Source organism: Pongo pygmaeus, chromosome 10 (genome assembly GCF_028885625.2).
Source record: "Pongo pygmaeus isolate AG05252 chromosome 10, NHGRI_mPonPyg2-v2.0_pri, whole genome shotgun sequence".
Lineage (NCBI taxonomy): Eukaryota > Metazoa > Chordata > Mammalia > Primates > Hominidae > Pongo > Pongo pygmaeus.
The window spans coordinates 41,272,617-41,293,852 of record NC_072383.2 but is presented as its reverse complement, the minus strand read 5'-3'; the positions used below and the strand labels follow the sequence as shown (position 1 = coordinate 41,293,852).

The following is a 21,236-nucleotide window of genomic DNA, read 5'->3' as shown; positions in this document are numbered from 1 at the left end:
TCTACATGCCTTCCTCACTTACAGTTCTCTGCTCAAGTGTCAGTGTCATCTCCTTAGAGAGGTCTCCCCTAATTTCCCAATCTGATTGTACTCCTTGTTCCTCTCACCTTTATCCTGCTTTATTCCTCCTCATGGCACTTAGGTATTCTATATCTGTGCATATATTGTCTCTTCCACTAAAATACAAGTTCAATGGGGGCAAAAAGCTTAGTTTCATTCACTGCTTCATCCTTAGCACCTAGAAGTTTCTATGACACAGTGGGCATTTTTCAATTTGTTGAATGAATAAATGAATTTACCTTTCCTTGAAGAACAGCTGTGAAAGGAGCACATGCCAGCAGTGGTAGGTCACCAGAGGATCTAGCCTCCATCATTTTATTTCTGGCCACAGGAAAACTCACTAGCACTGGCAAAATCTCTTGCCCTGTGAAAGCCATGGGTTCCACCACACAAAATGCCAGTACTGACCCATTCCTGAGCATCAGGTCCCTTCCAGTAGGGATCCTCATTCAGCTGATTCTGTCCTCCAAAAAGATTGAGACCAGCCTCTACTCAACTGTCAGTGCTGCTGCATTACCACCCTCTTTTGCTAGGATTCAGCCAGGCTGTAGTTTCTTAGTGAACTCTGGATGGTTAATGGGAAAGAGGCAAGCCATGAACGGGGGTTAGATTACCTTTCTTAGTTTTCTAAATTACCAAGCTGTATTTATAATAAGACAAGCTGGGCCACATCCTCGTGTGTGTGGGTGTGTGTGTGTGTGTGTTTCTGACTGCCACTTACTGGCTACATGACTAAATCATGATTTAGTCATACTAATGCATAACAAACTGATTTTCAATGTGATTTTCATGGTAGCTTATACCTGTAATCTTCATTCTAACGAATAACAAACCATACCATACTAATGCATAACAAACTAGCCCCCAGATGTGATTTTCATGGTAGCTTATACCTGTAATCTCACACTTTGGGAAGCTGAGGCAGGAGAATTGCTTGAATCCAGGAGTTCAAGACCAGCCTCAGCAACATAGTGTGAGAGCCTGTCTCTACAAAAAATTTAAAAAAAATTTAGCTGGGCATGGTAGCACACACCAGTACTCCAAGCTACTCAAGGAGCTGAGGCAGCAGGATCACTTGAGCCTGAGAGATTCAAGGCGGCAGTAAGCCATGATCACACTACTGCACTCCAGCATGAGTGACCAAGTGAGACTCTACAAAAAAAAAAAAAAAAAAAAAAGTAGCAGTTTAAAACAACAGCTATCCTCCCTCACAAATCTACAGTTGGCTGACCTCTCATGTCTCATATATGTTTGTGATCAGCTGGCAGGTGGGCTGATTAAGGATGACCTCATCTGAGATGCCTTGTCTCTGTTTTGCATGGTCTGTCATCAGCAGCATGTTACCCTTGGCTTGTTCTCATGTCAGTGGCAGGGTTCCAAATGAGAGAAGTAGTGCATTAGTGCTTTTGAGGCCTCGGCTTGGAACTGACCATCACTTTTTCTGTAAGCAAGTTACAAGGCCAGCCCAGATTTAATGGTTGAGGAAATAGACTTTACTTCCTGATGGGAAAAATTACAAAGCCATATTGCAAAAGGCATCAAATATAATGAGTGGAGAACTGCAGTCTAATACAATGAACAAGGGAAAGAAGTTATTTAATCATTGAGGGTCTCAAAATTTCCTCAACAAGTAAAAGAACAGAACCTACATTGTAGATTTATCAATCAGATCATGCTTCTAAAACTCTTAGTACAATGTTTGGCACAATAACTTTCAACATATGACAGAGAAAATGATTATGATTAATATGATGCACAAACATAGTGTTAGTGGTAAAGATTGCAAACTGATGCCAGATGCTAACTTCTGCCATGCAACTTATTAGCTATATAATCTTGGGTAATTTCCTCATCTGTAAAATGTGAATATTATTACCAAATTCATAGGATTGTTATAAAAATTAAAGCACTTCAAACAGTATTCATAAGTGTTTAATGAAAACAATCTATAACTTAAAAATTACAAATTTACATATTGTTAGCCCATTTTGCATCACTAGCATGGCACCAATATTTGCCTGGCCTTTGATGAAGGCCTCAGGAAGGTTACAATCACAGTGGAAGGCAAAGGGGGAGCAGACTCTTTTAAGCCACCAGAGTCTCACACAAACTGAGTGAGAACTCACTCATCACCAGTGGCTCTAAGCCATTCATGAGGGATCTGCCACCATGACCCAAACACTTCCCATCAGGCCCCACCTCCACCTCCAACACTGGGGATTACATTTAAACATGAGATTTGAAGGAGACAAACATCCAAACAATGTCATTCTACCCCCAGCCCCCCAAATCTCATGTCTTTCTCACATTGCAAAATATAATCATCCCTTCCCAATAGTCCTTCAAAGTCTTAACTCATTCTAGCATCACTCAAAAGTCCAAAGTCTCATTTGAGACTCAAGGTAAGTTCCTGCCACGTATGAGCCTCTGAAATAAAATATAAGTTATTTACTTCCAAGATACAGTTGGTGGTACAGGCAATGAGTAAAACATTCTTGTCCCAAAAGCGAGAAATTGGCTAAAGAAAGGGGCAACAGGCTCCAGGCAAGTCTGAAACCCAGCGGGGAAGACATTAAACTTTAAATCCTGGCACTTTGGGAGGCCGAGGCGGGTGGATCACGAGGTCAGGAGATCGAGACCATCCTGGCTAACACGGTGAAACCCCGTCTCTACGAAACATACAAAAAAATTAGCCGGGTGTGGTGGCGGGCGCCTGTAGTCCCAGCTACTGGGGAGGCTGAGGCAGGAGAATGGTGTGAACCTGGGAGGCGGAGCTTGCAGTGAGCCGAGATCGTGCCACTGCACTCCAGCCTGGGCGACAGAGCAAGACTGTGTCTCATAAAAAAAAAAGCCCCAACATATTCCTTGATTCCATGTCCCACATCCTGGCACACTGGTGCAAGGGGTGGGCCCTCGAGGCCTTGGGCAGCTCCACTCCTGTGGCTTTGCAGGGTGCATGGCTTCCCTCATGGTTGAAGTTGAGTGCCTGTGGCTTTTCCAAGCTCAGAGTGCAAGCTGCTGGTGGCTCTACCATTCTCAAGTCTGGAGGATGGCAGCACCCTTCCCATAGCTCTACTAGGCAGTGCCCTGCTGGGGTCTCTGTGTTAGGGCTCCAACCCCACATTTCAGTATGTACACTATAAGCCTCCCACTGTACATGCTCTGTATAATTTCCACATACCCCTCAAATGTGGGCAGAACCTATAAATATCATGGGAAATCATCATGGGAAAAACATCATGGGAGAGTATCTGTATTTGTTTTCTATTACTGCATAATAAATTACCACAAACTTAAAGGCTTAATGTGACCTATTTATTTATTTATTTATTTATTTATTTATTTATGATGGAGTCTCGCTTTGTCACCCAGGCTGGAGTGCCTGGTGGCACTCCCACCCAGGCTGGAGTGGCACGGTCTCAGCTCACTGCAACCTCCATCTCCCCGGTTCCAGCTATTCTCCTGCCTCAGCCTCCCAAGTAGCTGGGACTGCAGGCGTCCACCACCACGCTCACCTAATTTTTGTGTTTTTAGTAGAGACAGCGTTTCACCATGTTGGCCAGGCTGGTCTTGAACTCTTGACCTCAGGTGATCTGCCCGCCTCGGCCTCCCAAAGTGCTAGGATTTACAGGTATGAGCCACCACATCTGGCCAATGTGACCCATTATCTCACAGTTCTATATATTAGAAGTCCAGCATAGCACAGATAGGTTTTCATACTGAGGATCACGCAAAGCTGAAATCTAGGTGTCAGCCCAGGCTGTGGTTATCATCTGAAGCTTGGAGTACTCTTCTGAGTTCACTCAGATTGTTGGCAGAATTCAATTCCTTGTGGTTGCAACTGAGGTCCCAATTTTTTTTTTCCTGCTTGCTCACAACTGGAAGGTAGGTCTCATCTTCTAGAGGCCACCTTTAGGGTTTAGCCAATGTGGCCCTCGCACATACTTCTTGAAGGCTTACAAGGAGAATCCTTCTTGCAAGGGTTCACTTGATTAGGTCAGGCCCTTTCAACAGTCTCAAAGTGAGTTGTTTAGGAACCTTAACTGCATCTGCAAAATTCCTTCAACTTTGTCATGTAACATAATCTAATAATGGACATATCATTATGGCAGTATCATCAAGGGATATTTTATTTGTGGTTAAATGATTGCTGTGAACACAATCTATAAATATATGACTAATAGGATTTTGTAACTGGCTCTATAAACTTTAAATTTTGTATCATTTTACAATTTACAAAGTGCTTGTATCTATTCTACATCATTTGATTTTCATGACTACCTGTCAGAGAAGCACAGCAGATATTAGCCCAATGTTATTAGTGGCTCACAGCAGCTAAGTGTGTGTCCAAAGCTTTACAGCAAATTAGTAGTGGAGTCAGTTGGGCTTCAGATCAGAGTGCTTCCACCCTACACACAGCCCAGGCTCTTTTTGCTAACCCTGTAATTTTCAAACTGTGTTTGGTGATGCTTGAAGGAGATTTCTCAGGGATTACTGTAAGAACTGGGGGTGATACTAATGGGTAGGGCTAAGTGTTGATATAGTGGCTCTATTTTTATATTTTGGAAGTTCAACCCATGCTTTAATAACCACTGTCCTGCAACAGCCTGTGCCTTGTTAAAGGTAAAGAAGAATATTTAGGAAAAAAATTAGTTAAAAAAATGGTTGAGATAGGTGTATATAAAAAGTCAAGAGTCTATTCCAATAAAGTTTTAAGAAGCTGTCATCTCTTGCAGCAGCTGTTGAACCTTTTAAAAAGAAAGAAAAAAACAAAAGAACCACATTATACAGTTGCTTTAAAATGTACACTCTGGAAAATATGATGAACCCCAGCCCTTTCACTTTTTAAATAAGTATAAAAAATGCATACCTTCTTAATGTCTGGTCTCTTATTTTTCTTTTCATGCAGACATTGACTAGCAACAGAGTACATAGCTTCAACTGAAGTGGAATCAGCATCATTCATCTTTTTATCAATATAATCTTCAATTGTCTTTTCTTCATCTTCAATTTCTTCTTTAATATCTAGCTTTAAAATGAGTGTTAAAACTTTAAGAGCTTCAAATCAAAGTGAAAGAAAATAGAATATATATTTTAATTATTTAAATTAATCTACTTTGTAATAACATGCACTCTCATTTTACTATCTTATCTTAAAACCTTATTAAGAATTGAAGACCCAGCCTGGGCAACATGGTGAAACCCTGTTTCTACTAAAAATACAAAAAATTAGCCAGGCATGGTGGTGCGCGCCCGTAATCTTAGCTACTCGGAAGGCTGGCAGGAGAATCGTTTGAACCCAGGAGGCAGAGGTTGCACTGAGCTGAGATGACGCCACTCCAGCCTGGGTGACACAGCAAGACTCTGTCTCAAAAAAAAAAAAAAAAAATTGAAGACATGCAGGACAAATCCTATGTAAATTAGTACAGCCATCCACCACAAAATGACATTTTGGTCAATTGGTCAATGACAGACCACATATAGATGGTGGTCCCATAAGATTATAATACCATATTTTTACTGTACCTCTTTTATGTTTACATACACAAACACTTACCAGTGTGTTACAATTGCTTACAGTATTCAGGACAGTATTATACCGTACAGCATATGTTTGTAGCCTAGGAGCAATACCATATAGCCCAGGTATGTAGCGGGTCATATCATCTAGGTTTGTGTAAGTACACTCTATGAGGTTCACACAATGAAACTGCCTAACAACGCATTTCTCGGAACGTATTCCTGTCACTAGGCAACACATGACTGGGGGTGTGTGTGTGTGTGTATATATATGGGTGTGTATATATATATACACCCATATATATGTATACATATAATATATATACATATAAATGTATATTTAATTATTTATACCTCCTAGATACTTCCACCCATTTGCCTTCCCATTTTTATATCTACGTTATGAGCTAATTGCTTATATGTTCCCATTAGCAGCATTTACTAGGTGGGCAGCACAGGGTGGTCTGCTTCTTGATGTGCTTCTAATAGCGCAATTCCAACTTTTGGACCCTGACTCCTCCTCCCTGTACCCAACAAACTTCTCTATGGGTACTAAGATTGTTGAATCAAAGAGAAAAAAGGAGGGGAAAAATGGGGAGCAGGCCATGATAAAAAAAATTAATAGGGAGAGAAGTGTAGGAATAAGATAGTGGAGTTGGGTGAATCATGGTCCCCCAAAACATGTCTATGTCATAATTCCTGGAACCTGTGAATGTGCTCTTATTAGGAAAAGAAGGGCCCTTTTAGGTGTAATTAAGTATCCTGAGATGAGATCATTCCGGATTATGGATAATCCTGGAGGTAAGCCCTACATCCAATGAGCAAGGCAAGATTCTCTCTGGAGCCTCCAGAGAGAGCATAGTCTTGCCAATACCTTGATTTCAGACTCTGGCCTCCAGAACTATGAGCAAATAAATTTCTGTTGCTTTAAGTCACACAGTTTTTAGTATATTTTTATAACAGTCCTAGGAAACTAATACAGATTAAAAAAACTATTCATGAGAGGTAGGATGTAAACTCTTCAAAAACACTTTCAAAGATAAATTCTGAAAATGTTTGACAATGGCAGAATCTAGTGACATAACAGTTTTTCACATGATCATTTTTTTTTTAAACTGTGTTTGTATGAAAATCTTATTACTTTAGAGTCACACCACAGTCAAGCCTTACGAATGGGTGAAAGAGTAAAACCTTCTCCAAAGATTTATGATTTTCACTATTATATGATGAAACGCAAAACTTGTGACTGAGATAGAGCTTATGTTTTTCTGCATTTCATTCTTACTCAAGCCAAAGTTTTGAGGCTTTTATATATTTTGAAGGAAAAAGTCTTAGGCAAAATGATGGAAAACTTAGGTAAAGTATATGCTGCAACTTAGTGAATCAATCTGGGTTCAATCTTGAGCCCTCCATACCCACACAGGAGGTCATAGGAACTCCAACTTGAAGGCAGTTGGTCAGAAGTTCTGGAGGCCTAAACTTACGACTGGTGTCTGGTGAGATGGCAGTCTTGGGGACTGAGACCTTAACCTGTGGGATCTGACTCTGATGCTATGTCCAGGAACATAGTGTCAGAATTAAATTGGAGGAGATCCAGCTAACTTCCGCTGCCAAGTAGATTGCCTGCTTGTTGGTGGGGAGAAACCCTCCCCACTCACATTTGGTCACAGAAATCTTCTGAGTTGATTGTTGTTGTGGTGTAAGAGCAAAGGAAAAACATGATATTAATTTTTCCTAACAATAGCAAATTTGGTATGTTTTTTATTGTAACTTTGTAAATAAAATACCCCACGATAGAAATAAGTAGATAACTTTTACTAGCAATTTTATTCTGAAAGAAATCTGAATGAAAGCCTTTTTTTTCCCCTTCTGAAAATGCTGGAAACACTGTTATTAACAGTAGCCACCCCAAAAGTGACAAAATAAACATAAGCTAAAGAGGACCTCAGAAATCATTTAGTTCTATTCTCATTTTACCCACAAAGAAATCAGAACAAAGAATATAGAAGTGACTTTTCTAGGTTTCACAAATGCTTCATGGGAGAGCTGAGAATGAAAAATATTTAATGCTTTTTCCATATGCTATCGTGTAATAGCCAATGGAAAGACTGCCAATAGAAAATGTTATTTCTAGATGTCAAATTTATCCATATAAATTTAGACTACAAAAGCAGAGAAAAAAGGATTGAGGAAAACGAATATTTCAATTACCAATAACTGAGGTTCACGATGTTCATCCACGGCTGGGAGTCCAGTTATTATTTCTAGTAAAACCTATGAAGACAAAAAAAAATCATTAATATAATACACAAGATAGGCTGGGCACAGTGGCTAATGCCTGTAACCCCAGCACTTTGGGAGACAGATGTGGGAGGATAACTTGAGCCCCGGACTTCACGACCAGCCTGGGCAACAGGGAGACCCTGTCTCTACAAAAAATTTTAAAAAAACATTGGCTGGGTGTGGTGGCACACACCTGTAGTCCCCGCTACTTGGGAGGCTGAAGTGAGAGGATCACTAGAACCTGGGAGGTTGAGGCTGCAGTGAGCCATAATTCCACCACTGCACTTCAGTCTGGGTGACTGAGTGAGATCTTGTCTCTCTAAAAAATATATATATTATACATGATACTAATAAATTATATATATAATACTCAAGACAAAAATAAACTAGAATGAATATGAATCTTGCTTACAAAATTTGATTAATCATTCTATACAAAGCTATGTCTTTTAGATATTAAAGTGGAAAGAACATGAGCTTTGGGCATTTCTCACCAACCCTCCTTCAGGGACATCTTGGACCCCATCATGACCATAAGCAGCTCTTTTCTATTGGCAACTTACTAAAGAGTCAGCCCCACTCAACATATGTTCTGAGAACTCCCAATCCTTTTCCTGCCTTTTGGGGATTCTTCACAAGAATAATTTTCTCTGGCTCTTAGGAGAATATTATTTTCTAAACATTAGGCATATTCTATAGCCCTATGCCTTATTTTCACAGTGCTATGAAGTTAAATTTCCATATATGAAACACATATGAAAAAATAAAATGAAGAAAAAGCCCCTGGTTTCTTCAACCACCCACACCTATCTCTTGCTCCATCTTAAAAGTTATTGAGAATAGACAGGTAGATTAGTAAATGTCAAAAAATGTGAGACTAAAGTATATACTGTATGACATGATTCATTTAATGCATTAGGTGTCATGCTAATTCATAAAGACAGATGGCAAGAAAATCATTTCTTGTAGTCATTTCAAAAATCAACTCAAAAGTTTTACACATTGGAAGAAGTTTGTATAAACTTTCTGGTGTAAGTAGAGGTTAATGTGAAAAACTTATATTGTTACATAAGAGAGATAAACAAGATGGGTATATTAAATAATATTCTACTTCATTTTCACAATTATAGCAGAATGATTATTTTTAATAATTATGTATATGGAACTTACCACACCAAAGCTGTAAATATCAGATTTGGGTGTTATTTCTCCTCGCAAAGCTTCAGGTGCCATATAAGCTGTTGTTCCTACAATTCTGCTAGTCATGACTGTCTGGGCAAACTTCTCAGAAGCCCGTGCAAGGCCAAAGTCAGATATTTTAGCAGTGAAAGCTTCATCTAGTAAGATATTTGCACTGAAAAAAATATAAAGTTTGAAGAAAAAAATGTTTTTTCCACCCCAAAAAAGTCAAACAGTTCCTTAGCTAGATGTATGTATGTATGCATGTATATACGTATATGCATACATGTATACGTACATACATATTTACAGAGTGTAACATTTTATAGTATGCATCATAAAAGCCTAAAATTTACAGAAATAAACCTAGAATTCAGATTATAGCTAAAGAGAAGCAACTGTCCTCTTTTTTTATTTTTCTTGAGGAAAACATTTAGGAGAATAAAAATGAAATAAAACTGTCTACATTAGTAAGAGATATTTTCATTATTCCACAAATCATTTATTATAGGGTAAATTACTACAAAGTCTTCCAAGGCACCTTTATTAATTCCTTTCTTAGTATGTATCAATTCATTTCAAAACAAATTTCCAACCAAAGTATCTCAGTTATGCATTTCTTTATTCTTTTGTTCTGTACTATCTGGCTTTTGAAGAGAAAAAAATATGGCCAAAATATCTCAATTAATTCATTATGTGTTTTCATACTTTAATTCAACACAATCTTATTGAGAACTCCCTATGTTGTATAGTATTTAAGCTCACTGCTGGGCATGAGGGAGTCTTAAAATCTTGCCTGTGACAAAGGCATAAATAATTTTTTAAAACAATGGTAATATTAGGTACAAAATGCTGAGAGAACAACCATGTGCCTGGAAAAAGTAGGAAAAATTTCAAACAGAGGGTGAAAAGTGTGCTTAGTATTGAAGGATTATTAGAAGTTAATAGTTATATGAGGGAAAGAAAGGCACTCCAGGCAAATGGAGTAACAGGTACAAAGTGACAAAAACATTATATGGTATACATGGAACGAGTGTCCAAGAAACACGGAGATAATTTGAATTTTATCCTGTGAGCAACAGGATACCAGCTAAAGTTTTCACAGTAGGAAACTGATGTTATTAGACTTAACTTTTAGGACCATGACCTGGTAGTGTGGTAGTGAATAGATGAGAACTGATAGGCTGGATTTAGGTTGACTACGAAGGTTTGTAACAAAGCAAATGAGAGACAATGAGGGTTTAAATGGTCATAACATGGGATAAATGGAGAGTGAAAATTTTGAGGCTCACACAACAGAATTTTGTAATTAGCATGATATAGAGAATGAGAACGTCTCCAGCTTGAGAGACAGAATGAATAGTGACTTCATTGGATCAGAAAGGAAATGTGGTAAGACTTTAGGTTGGGAAGAGCTGATGAGTTTGATTTCTGATGTGCTGACTTAAAGGCTACTGTGGGATACCCAGATGAAGTGTTTTTGGTACAGGGATACTAAAAATCCAGGATTGGAAGCTAATAATACAGAGTCAAAAGACACTCACATATAAGTAGCAGTTAAAATCAACATAATATTACTCAGCAAAAACATACGGAGAGAGGCCGGGTGGATGGCTAATGCCTGTAATCCCAGCACTTTGGGAGGCCAAGGTGGGCGGATCACCTGAGGTCGGGAGTTCAAGATCAACCTGATCAACATGGAGAAACCCCATCTCTACTAAAAATACAAAATTAGCAGAGCGTGGTGGTGGATGCCTGTAATCCAAGCTACTCAGGAGGCTGAGGCTCGAGAATCTCTTGAACCTGGGAGGCGAAGGTTGCAGTGAGCCAAGACCGTGCCATTGCACTGGGCAACAAGAGTGAAACTCGTCTCAAAAAAAAAAAGAACATACAGGGAGAAAAGAGACAATATATAAGAACACAAGAAAGTACCAATCCATGAAGGATAGGAGATGGTGTTTCTTTTCTCATCTAGGGTCAGTTCCTCTGCTTGAGTGCTTTCTACATTCTCTGGAACCCTACTGAACACATCATCTCATTTCTGTCTTCCATAGTATCCTCTCCCTCTTAATCTGGATCCTTCCTACAGGCACATAAGCACAGTTTAATCTCTGCCATCTTAAAAAAAAAGTTTCCTGAATGACATATCTATTTCTAGCTGTCCCCTTCACTAGTAAAATGTCTTAAAAAGACTTGTCTATACTCCTATCTCAGTTCTCTAGCTCTTACTCTCTCAACTACAACATGATTTCTAAACCAACTACTACCTGGAAATGGGTGTCCATAAAGTCACCAAAGACCATGGTGATGCTAATCCAATGATTAAAGCACTTGACTCTTTTTGACTACTCCCTCTTGGGAAACACTTTCTTTCCTCATTTTCAGGGACTCCACACTCTCCAGGTTTTCATCTTACCCTTCTCTTTATGTGTACTTCCTTAGATTCCTTTTTGTGATCATCTCTTCTATTTGGCCATTAAGTCTTAGGGTTCCTCAAGACTTAATCTTGTGACCTTTTCTTAATCTACATCTCCCCTCAAGTGAATACAGTCACTTCAGTTATCACCTGTATGCAAGTAATACACATTTATATCTTCAGCTCAGACCTTCAGCTCCAAATCTGTATATCACACTGTCTAACATCTCTACTACTACATCTTAAAAGCACCCTAAACACAACATGTACAAAGGAGAATTCACATTTTCTAACCATCTCTCTAACCCCAACCTAACCAGGTCTTTTTTCAGTCCTTTCTATATAAGTGAATCATGCCATAATCATTCCAGAATGCAAGTCTGGATGCCATTATTCCAGGAGTCATTCCTGATACTTCCCTCTTCCTGAACCCCTGCATAGCCAAGGCATCAACAAGTTTTGCCATTTTAATCTTTCTAATCTGCTCACCTCTCTTCTTATGAACTGCCACCTATGATAGCCTACTAACTGCCTCTTCTTACAAACTGTTCTCTACACTAGAGTCAAAATCATCTTTGCAAAACTTAAATATGATGCTATATTCCTACTTAAAATTTTCAACGGCATCTCATTACACTTGTGATAAAACTAAAAGCCTTACCTTGATCCATTAAGTCCTATAGGACTTAGCTTCCTACACGTCTCTGTAGTTTTATCTCCAATCTGCCACCCTATAACTTTCTGCATCTCAGTCATACTGCATTTACTTCATTTTTTTTTAGACAGAGTCTTACTTTATTACCCAGGCTGGAGAGCACTGGCACAATCATAGCTCACTTCAACCTTGAACTCCTGGGCCCAAGTCTCCTCCCTCCTCAGCCACCCTAGTGTCTGGAACTGTAGGCATGCACTACCACGTTTGACTAGTTTTTTTGTAGAGATGAGGTCTTGCTATGTTGTTCAGGGAACATAGTCAGGTCTGCTACTCCTGGCCTCAAATGATCCTCCTATCTTGGTTCCCAAAGCATATTTCATTTCTTGTAACTCATCATGCTCCCATATTCTGTCTCACCACTGGTCTTACAAATGCAGTTCCTTCTGCCTAGAATGTTCTTCTCCCCATCATCCACTCTACAGTTACCCTCAAATTGTGCCTACTTATTTCCTGCTCATTCTTTGAATCTCTGCTTAAATATCACTTTCTTGGAAACCCTTCTTTATATTAATCCTATGTGCTATACTATATATAATAATACATATAATATATATGTGTACTGTACATATTAACATTCTATATTTTGTGATTATTTGATTGATGTTGAGCTCTATATATTAATATGTTACTTATAGTAGGTAAATATTTAACTAGATAAATACACAAGAAAGAAAGAGAACTGAAAAGTACTCATGGAGGATGAAGGTGATTCAGAAAAGAATAGTGATCCATAAACTAAGAAAACAACTAATTTCCATAAGGCAAAAGTGTCAAGAAGAACAGAATAAACTACTATTAAAACAAACAAAAAAGGTCAAGTAGGATGAGTACTGGAAGTAGGTCACTGGGCTTGGAATAAAGGCGATTACAGATGTCCTTATTGAGAAGAGCTTTCATGGAGTGATGGGAAAAAAGTCCAGATGCTCTAGGTTAAGACATGCATGTGAATAGTGAATAGAGTGACAGCAAATTATTCTTTAAAGACAGCTTTCCAAAAGCTTTTAAACAGTAGCATTTACCTTTTAATATCTCTATGAATATGATGATTTTCATGTAGAAAATTGATGCCATTAGCTGCATCCTGAGCAATCTTGCATCTCATGTGCCAAGAAAGTGGTGGAGTACCATCCTTTTAAAGAAATAAACCAAATTAAAAACAAGAAAGAATAATATAAAATCTACAGGGAATATATAACACAGAATATTTTTCTAGGCAACAACTGAAGATGATGTTATAGCACTAATAATTTAGGACTACATTTTTAAGTTATTAAAAATAATATCTAAATAAGCTCAAATGGGTGTTTACATTTGTTATTTGAAGATAAAAATATATAAAAGCATCTTCCTAGTATAGTCTTAACTGAATTTTACATTTAAGATTACCACATAATAAAATGGCAACCCACTTGTTGACATATCAACTGTATAATTTTCATAGAGCAGGAAAAATATGAAAGTTAATTTGGTTTAAATAATCCAGTAACAAAATGAATATTAATATTCCAGCATATAAACAAAAAGTCAAACAATCTGATGAATAAATAGCTTACCAAGCAAGAGAGTCTGTCTAGCAATGAACCATTAGGCATGTAAACATATACTAAGCAGAGGTCATCTCCATCACTTGAGAAACCAAGTAGTTCTACTAAGTTTTCATGTTGACACCTGTGACAAATAATTTTTCATGCAAAATTATTATAATAAATACTTATATATTCAATTGTAGGTTGGAAGTTATTCAAAGTTTTAATAGAAAAAAAGAGCAAAAAAATAGTATGTTATATATCATTTCTAACTTGATGTTTATGTTTATATATGTTTATTGTAACTGTTTATAATTTTCTGCAAATACTTCTCTTTTCAGCCAATATTAATCAACATTAGAAGTAAAACCTCTTTTTCTTTTTTTTTTTTTTTGAGACAGGGCCTAACTCTGTTGCCCAGGCTGGAGTGCAGTGGTGTAATCACAGCTCACTGTGGCCTCGACCATCTGGACTGAAGTGATCCTCCTGCCTCATCCTCCCAAGTAGCTTGGACTACTGGTGTACACCACACTCAGCTACTTTTTAAATTTTTTTGTAAAGATGAAGTCTCACTGTATTTCCCAGACTGGTCTCAAACTGCTGGCCTCAAGTGATCCTACCACTTTGGCCTCCCAAAGTATTGGGATTACAGGCGTGAACCACTACAGCTGGCCAAACCTCTTTCTATTTTACAGTAAAAGCTAAATAATTCAGATTATTGGAACTTGTGATAAGTTTGGTTAAGGACTAGGCTGATGCTCACTTTCTTTAGCCCAATTTTCAATGATGGCACAAATAAGATTTCAAGAAGTCCGTTGAATTTTCATGCTAATACTGTCAAGAATTTTCTAACACACTGAAAGCACTGATTTACAGACATGATCTTGAATCACATCTAATTTGCATGTTTTTGATCTTTAATCACACTGGATTATTTATAACCTAATTTGAGTGTCTTTATATACTTGAGAGTAATAAAACTAAAGAGACCTACAGTCTAATAAAGTGGCAGCATCTGTGGTAAGACAAAAGAAAACAGGGTTCAGAGTTATACATCCTAAATTTAAAGTCTAGTTCTGCCCCCTCCTGGATATGTGACCTACAGCAAGTTAACAGCCTTACTGAGCCTCAGCTCCTTTATCTGCTAAATGCAGAAAATAGTATGTAATATGGATGCTGAGACAATTAAATGAGCAAATGTAAACATGACAGCCTAGAAACGTATCTGGCACATGATAAGTGTTTTATTATTTAAGTGCTTATTCATTTTGTTCATTCAAAATAATCCACAATTCTAGCAGTTCATTATATCAGTTTCTCCTAGTCTCATAAATACTTGAAGAAGTGCAAATTAAAGCAGTAAGTGTCCCATTTTCCACCAAACGGGCACATTTTAAACATGAGTAGTTAACATTTGCTGAGTTTATACTATATACGAGGCACTGTGGCAAGTGATTTACCTGTTTTATTTAATCCTCACAATAACTTAAGTAAGTACTATTGTCCCATTTTATAGATGAGAAAATTAAGGAATAGAAAGTTAAGAAACTTGGCCAAGTTCATTCTGCTAGTAAGATCCAGAGATTGGCACTTATTTAAAAATTGTAATAATAGGCCAGGCGCAGTGACTCACGCCTGTAATCCCAGCCGAGGCGGGCAGATCACGAGATCAGGAGATCTAAACTATCCTGGCTAACGTGGTGAAATCCCGTCTCTACTAAAAATACAAAAACAAAATTAGCTGGGCATGGTGGCGGGTGCCTGTAGTCCCAGCTACTCTGGAGGCTGAGGCGGGAGAATGGTGTGAACCTGGGAGGCGGAGCTTGCAGTGAGCCAAGATCGCACCACTGCATTCCAGCCTAGCCAACAGAGCGAGACTCCGTTTCAAAAAAAAAAAAAAGTAATGATATTAAATGAAGGTAAGGAACCAGTAAAGTTTGAAATTGTAATACATTGCTGGTAGTAACTTATCTCAAAAGCCATTTGAATGTGTATTTAGAAAGTCATTAAAAAGTTCATGCATTCCTACCTAGTAATTCTTTTTCTAGGACTTTACCCTAGATGATAAAGTAAGTATAACTGCATTTAAAGATTTATGTGCAAAGAACCTTAAAGAACCTTTATTTTTAATACTGAAAATTAGAAACAAACCTAGCTATGGTTAAATAAAATATGATTTTCACATATGCTAGACTGTTGTACAATAATTTAAAATGTTTTCAAATTATTTTTAATGACATGGGAAAATGCTACACACACATCGTGAAGCAAGTATATAAAAATATTAGCAGTGATTATCTCTGAGTGATATATTTGAGAGATGGTTTGTATTATTATTATTAAGTTCCAGGATACATGTACAGAACGTGCAGGTTTGTTACACAGGTAAACGTGTACCACAGTGATTTGCTGCACCTATCAACCCATCATCTATGTATTAAGCCCTGCATGCATATAGGCTTGTATATTTTAAAAATATTTTCCTGTATTTTCCAGATTACCTACTGTGAACAAGTTACTTTTAGAATTGGAGAGTAGGGGTAGGAGTGGAGAAAACAAATCCTGAAAAAAAAAGTTTGATCTTTTTTCAGCGTGTATCATTTTTACCGTGCATAAATCAGTTCTAGTCTATTCTTCTTACTTGAGGTTAGGTAACTATGATTGGTGATTTACAGCAGTGGGTTTAATGGGTATAATCTGGTAAATCTCATTAGGATTCAGATCAAAAGTTCAGGCTCTGCAATCAAACAGATCTGGATTTCAATCCCATCTCTAACACTTACTGGCTATGTGATCTTGGACAAGCTATTTAATGTTTCTAAATCTCAGTTAACAAACAAAATGGGCAGTTGTTAACAGTTGTAAGGGTTAGACAGACAATGCACATAAAGTACATAGCACAATGTCTGGCATGTTGCACACACTCAAATATCAATCACTATTAATCACTATAATAATTAGAATACATTTCCTACTTTGTCCCTCCTACTTTTCCTGATGATGTCCAACAATTTTCCAGCACACAGGATCAATGCCTTCTAAGCATCCTAACAGATAACATGACTCTAGTTGCTCTATAGATGCTACTTTATATGTAAGGGCCTATTACTCTATAGATAGTTTTTTTTAAGTAGCTCTGCAATTGATCTCTCATGAATTCTGGAAGTGGAAAACATGATAATGAAGGACATGATAGTGAAATTCCACGTAACTTTGTTGTGACTTAAAATAATGACTGAGGCCAGGCACGGTCATGCCTGTAATCCCAGCTCTTTGGGAGGCCGAGGCAGGTGGATCACAAGGTCAGGAGATCGAGACCATCCTGGCTAACATGGTGAAACCCCATCTCTACTAAAAATACAAAAAAAAATTAGCCAGGCATGGTGGCACACACCTGTAGGTCCAGCTACTCAGGAGGCTGAGGCAGGAGAATTGCTTGAACCTGGGAGGCAGAGGTTGCAGTGAGCCGAGATCGTGCCACTGCACTCCAGCTTGGGCGAAAGAGAGAGACTCCGTCTCAAAATAAATAAATAAATAAAAATGACTGCTATTTAATCTCCAGGCATATGAGTATATGTAACCATAGAATTATGGAGCCAAAAGTACTTTCAATTTCTCTAATCTAAACACTTTATTTTAATTTCATATATGTGCAAACATTACTAGTTCATGGCATACTCTAGAGTGAACCAGGTTCCTTACTCCTTGTCTTTTTTCTTTCCACTACACCGCACTGCCAAATTAAGACTTACTTTGCCATTACTTTTATTTCTTGATCAAACTGCTGTTTCAGTTCTTCAGTAGTAATGTCAACCATCTGAAAAAATAAAATATACAATGTAATACTACACAATTCTAAGGTTCTTAATGCTCAGAGGGATCAAGAGATCAGCTGGCTCATCTCCCTTTCTTTAAAACAATAATGTATTATTCTCCCAATTCTACAGAATAACTGAGATCTAGAAATACTAGTGATTTCCTCAAGGCCCATGGCTGGTTAGTGGAATGAAAAATATATATAAATTTCACTGAGTTGTGGAAACAAAATGAAATAACATGAAATTTCACTACACAAAAAAATTTGAAAAAAATTCTAGGAAACAGAAAACATAAGCAATTTAAGTGCAAAATGGAAAAAAAAAAAAAACCCTACAAAAGCCCTGCAACGTATATGACAAACAGTGACTATCTTTATCACATACATATGCATTCTATTGATATTTTTAGGCTCTAACAAAAGATTTGGAATATAACGAGTCAGTAAGTAAAAGGTGAACACCTCAGTAGAAATGGCAACAAAGGACACAGATAAAAAAAAATTTTAATGTTTTTTCTTAATGTATACTCCCTAAACTTTATTTTTAAATGGGAAAAGTAATGCAAACAAGGTTTTTTTTAAATAGTTTTCCTGGTATCTTACCATTTTAATCTTGATTACACATGAAGCACTATGTGGAGCAGGGCTTCTCAACTTTAGTTTGTGAATCTCCCAAAATTTATGTATGATCGTGTGTACATGTACATAACCACATTTTTCTAGGGGTAGGGTCCACAGTGTTCAACAGATTTTAAAATTTTAAGAACTACTATTTAGAATGATGTTTAAAGAAAATACATACTGAAATAATGTATTTCCTAAAGATTAACTTTAAAACCTATTATAGAGCACACTATGAAGCAACTCTTTCTTTTTATTCCTGAAAATATAACTTACTGCTGCAAGCTTCTTCACTGCCACAGTTGTGTTATTTACGTAGCCTTTATATACAACTCCAAATCCTCCCTCTCCCATTTTATTACCACCAACAGAAATGGGTCGTTCATCAAAGTTATTTGTAACATTCTTCAATTCATAAAATGAAAAACTGTGAAAACCTGTAATGTCAAAATAAGAAAAACATGCTTAAATTTTAAAAATTCGTTTTAATAATTCTAATATTTTCTCATTTGAAGATTTCACATATATGCAAATATTTATGATTTTGAATTAGACAAGATGGGAGAAGATAAAACCATTTCTAAAATACAAATTATAAGTTTTTCTTGAGAATTCTGTTTGGTGATCCTACCCTCTGAACACTATAGTCACCCGCCCAAAATTCTAGTCACACATTTGAGTGGGTCTAGTCTACCTACCCAAAACTCTAGTCACATATTTTATTTTAAAAAGTGACCCTTCCAAGTTATGTAAATATTTACTTTTTTTTTTTCATAGCTTCTCTGGTTGTTTGCATTTCCTATTGCCTGTAATCACTGATTAATACAATGAAGATGGTTCTTAATATATCAGGAGGAAACAACTCACAAAAGAGCTATTGCCAGTGTGCCTGTGATTGCTGCACAAACAAAAGAGCAAGAGCTTCCTTTTAAAGCACTGGTAGTCTTAATGACAAATCCACTAGTGGAAAGCACTGAAAATGTTACTTACGTGTATCACTAACTTCTAAACTTTTATTTTCTGGACTTGAGGAGTCAGGTGGCATATAGCTTTGTTCAAGATTCTGCACAGGTGTCATCAATGTCCTCTCTTTGTCATAGAAAGGCATCTGTTTTTGCTGAACTGTTACAGCTTCTTTAGAAGGTAGTGTATTAGCAGTTTTGGGAACAGCATCTAACAAATGAAGTAAGATACAAGTGGTTTTTCAGTAAGAAAAAGTGGTTGTGAAAAAGTTAAACTAGAAACTTGGTTCATTTAGTATCATTCCGGTTTCTACAGGTTGGTCTCATATTCTCATAGCACACACAAGAAGCTGCCTAGTAAGAATCTGTAAGTTATAATGAAGATGGGTAAAGAGAGTAAGGCAGTGTTTTCAAACAGTGATCCATGAGCCACCTATATCAGAGGCACTGAAGCACCTGTTTAAGAATATAGACCTTAAACCCAATTCCAGAATTCTGATTACGTAGATTTGGAACAGACCCTAGGAAACTACATGTTTAACCAGAACTTAAGTGATTCTTATGCATGATAAAGGTTGAGAACCACTGGTGTGAAAGGCATCAAAGGAAAAAAAGAAAGGTTATAAGGAAGGCAACTAGACACTACCACATCAGAATACAATTTTTTAAAATTATGATTATAGAGTCCCATCAGGGCAGAAGTTGAAGATGAAAAAAAGCAAGAACTCAAAATTATAATTACTTTCTTACAGCCTAAGCCAGATGTATGAAGTCTTTCCTTCTAAACTTTCTGTTGGCACAAAACTATCTAACTCTTATGAAGCTTCTATCACCTTAGCAGCAGAGTCCACAGTGTCCTTTGTCTGTGCTGCTTTTTAAAGAGTTGAGGAGTGCTGAAAGAAAGAAAGGGACTCTCAAATGTAAGCTTCATCTACTATGAGAAAAAAGGAAGAGTAAGAAGAAACATTTATATTTCTGCCATTTGTCTTTCCACCCTAATTGTGGACACCCTGGTCACAATCGGTTTACCTGGGAGCAAAAGACTCGCAGGAGCAAAAAATTCATTTTGGATCAAAAGATCCACAAGATCACCAACTGTGCAATTTGTGGTGCCCCAGTCAAACAGTAGTTCAGAAGTGGGACTTTTTCCAGTTTGAAGTAATGCTTCAAATCTCCTTAAAAGTAAGTAACAAAGAAACAAAATTAGTCTATTGTCTTAGTCCATTTTGTGCTGCAATAATAGAATACCACAGACAGGGTAATTTATAAGCAATAGTTAATTTGGCTCACGGTTCTGGAGGCTGGGAAGTCCAAGATCGAGAGGCTGCATCTGGTTAGGGCCTTCTTGCTACATCATCTCATGGTGGAAGGGCAGAAGGGCAAAAGAGCATGCACACGTGCATGTGAAAGAGAAAAAAAAAAGAGAGAGAGAGAGAAAGAAAAATAGGGCCTAACTTATCCTTTTATCAGAAACCCACTCCTGAGATAACTAACCCACTCCTGCCATGACAACATTAATCCACTCATAAGGGCAAAGCCCTCATGGCCTACCTACACTTTAAAGGTCCTACCTCTCAACCCTGTTGCAATGGGTATTAAGTTTCTAACACATGAACTTTTGGGGACATATTCGAACAATAGCATTTATAAACTGAGGTCCTATGAAAATAGGTGTTGATCTCCCCCGCCCATTTTGCTCACAGCATCTCCTATAACATTAAAGAAAAGGGACAACAAGAGAATCAGCAAGAATTACAAAGAGACAGGAAAGATAGGAGGAAAAAAGATGCCAAAGATGATGATAATAATTTACTGGGTACTTACTGGATATTTACTTAGTGGGTTATAGGATGCACACACATGAGCGTGTTCAAAGATATTATGATTATCATATGAATTTACTAGTGAAAAAGCCAGGCTTGGAGAGGTAGAGTAACCAGCCCATAGCCACACAGCCAATATGATGTATCCAAGTTGAGGTACAAATTCAGATCTCATTTGACATAAGAGTGTATTCTTAATCTACTAGAAATATTACTTCCCACATGACTTAAGAATCTGATAGCTATATAATTTTTAACAAATCCGCCTGCTTAATTAAAGAAACAGAACACACAAAAACTTAGGAAATTATTCC

General features: G+C 37.4%; 1 protein-coding gene across 16 annotated transcripts in view; it reads right to left on the bottom strand.

The window, feature by feature from the left end:
* Positions 1-1,976: 1,976 nt before the first annotated feature.
* Positions 1,977-21,236, bottom strand: part of IRAK4 (interleukin 1 receptor associated kinase 4) — a 30,675-nt gene continuing 11,415 nt past the window's right edge. For 13 of the 16 annotated variants that reach the window (XM_054443323.2, XM_054443314.2, XM_054443316.2 and 10 more), the window contains 10 exons: positions 20,129-20,274; positions 19,128-19,310; positions 18,414-18,574; positions 17,452-17,516; positions 13,727-13,841; positions 13,193-13,302; positions 9,034-9,217; positions 7,792-7,854; positions 4,931-5,089; positions 1,977-4,808 (listed from right to left, as the gene is read on the bottom strand). In XM_054443323.2, the coding sequence (XP_054299298.1) occupies positions 4,773-4,808; positions 4,931-5,089; positions 7,792-7,854; positions 9,034-9,217; positions 13,193-13,302; positions 13,727-13,841; positions 17,452-17,516; positions 18,414-18,574; positions 19,128-19,310; positions 20,129-20,274 (1,222 nt within the window). In that variant the 3' untranslated portion in view covers positions 1,977-4,772. Of the gene's footprint in view, positions 4,809-4,930; positions 5,090-5,150; positions 5,425-7,791; positions 7,855-9,033; positions 9,218-13,192; positions 13,303-13,726; positions 13,842-17,451; positions 17,517-18,413; positions 18,575-19,127; positions 19,311-20,128; positions 20,275-20,389; positions 20,407-21,236 lie in introns of those variants that run through there. The other 3 variants (XM_054443327.2, XM_054443328.2, XM_063672655.1) reach the window with 3 other exon arrangements.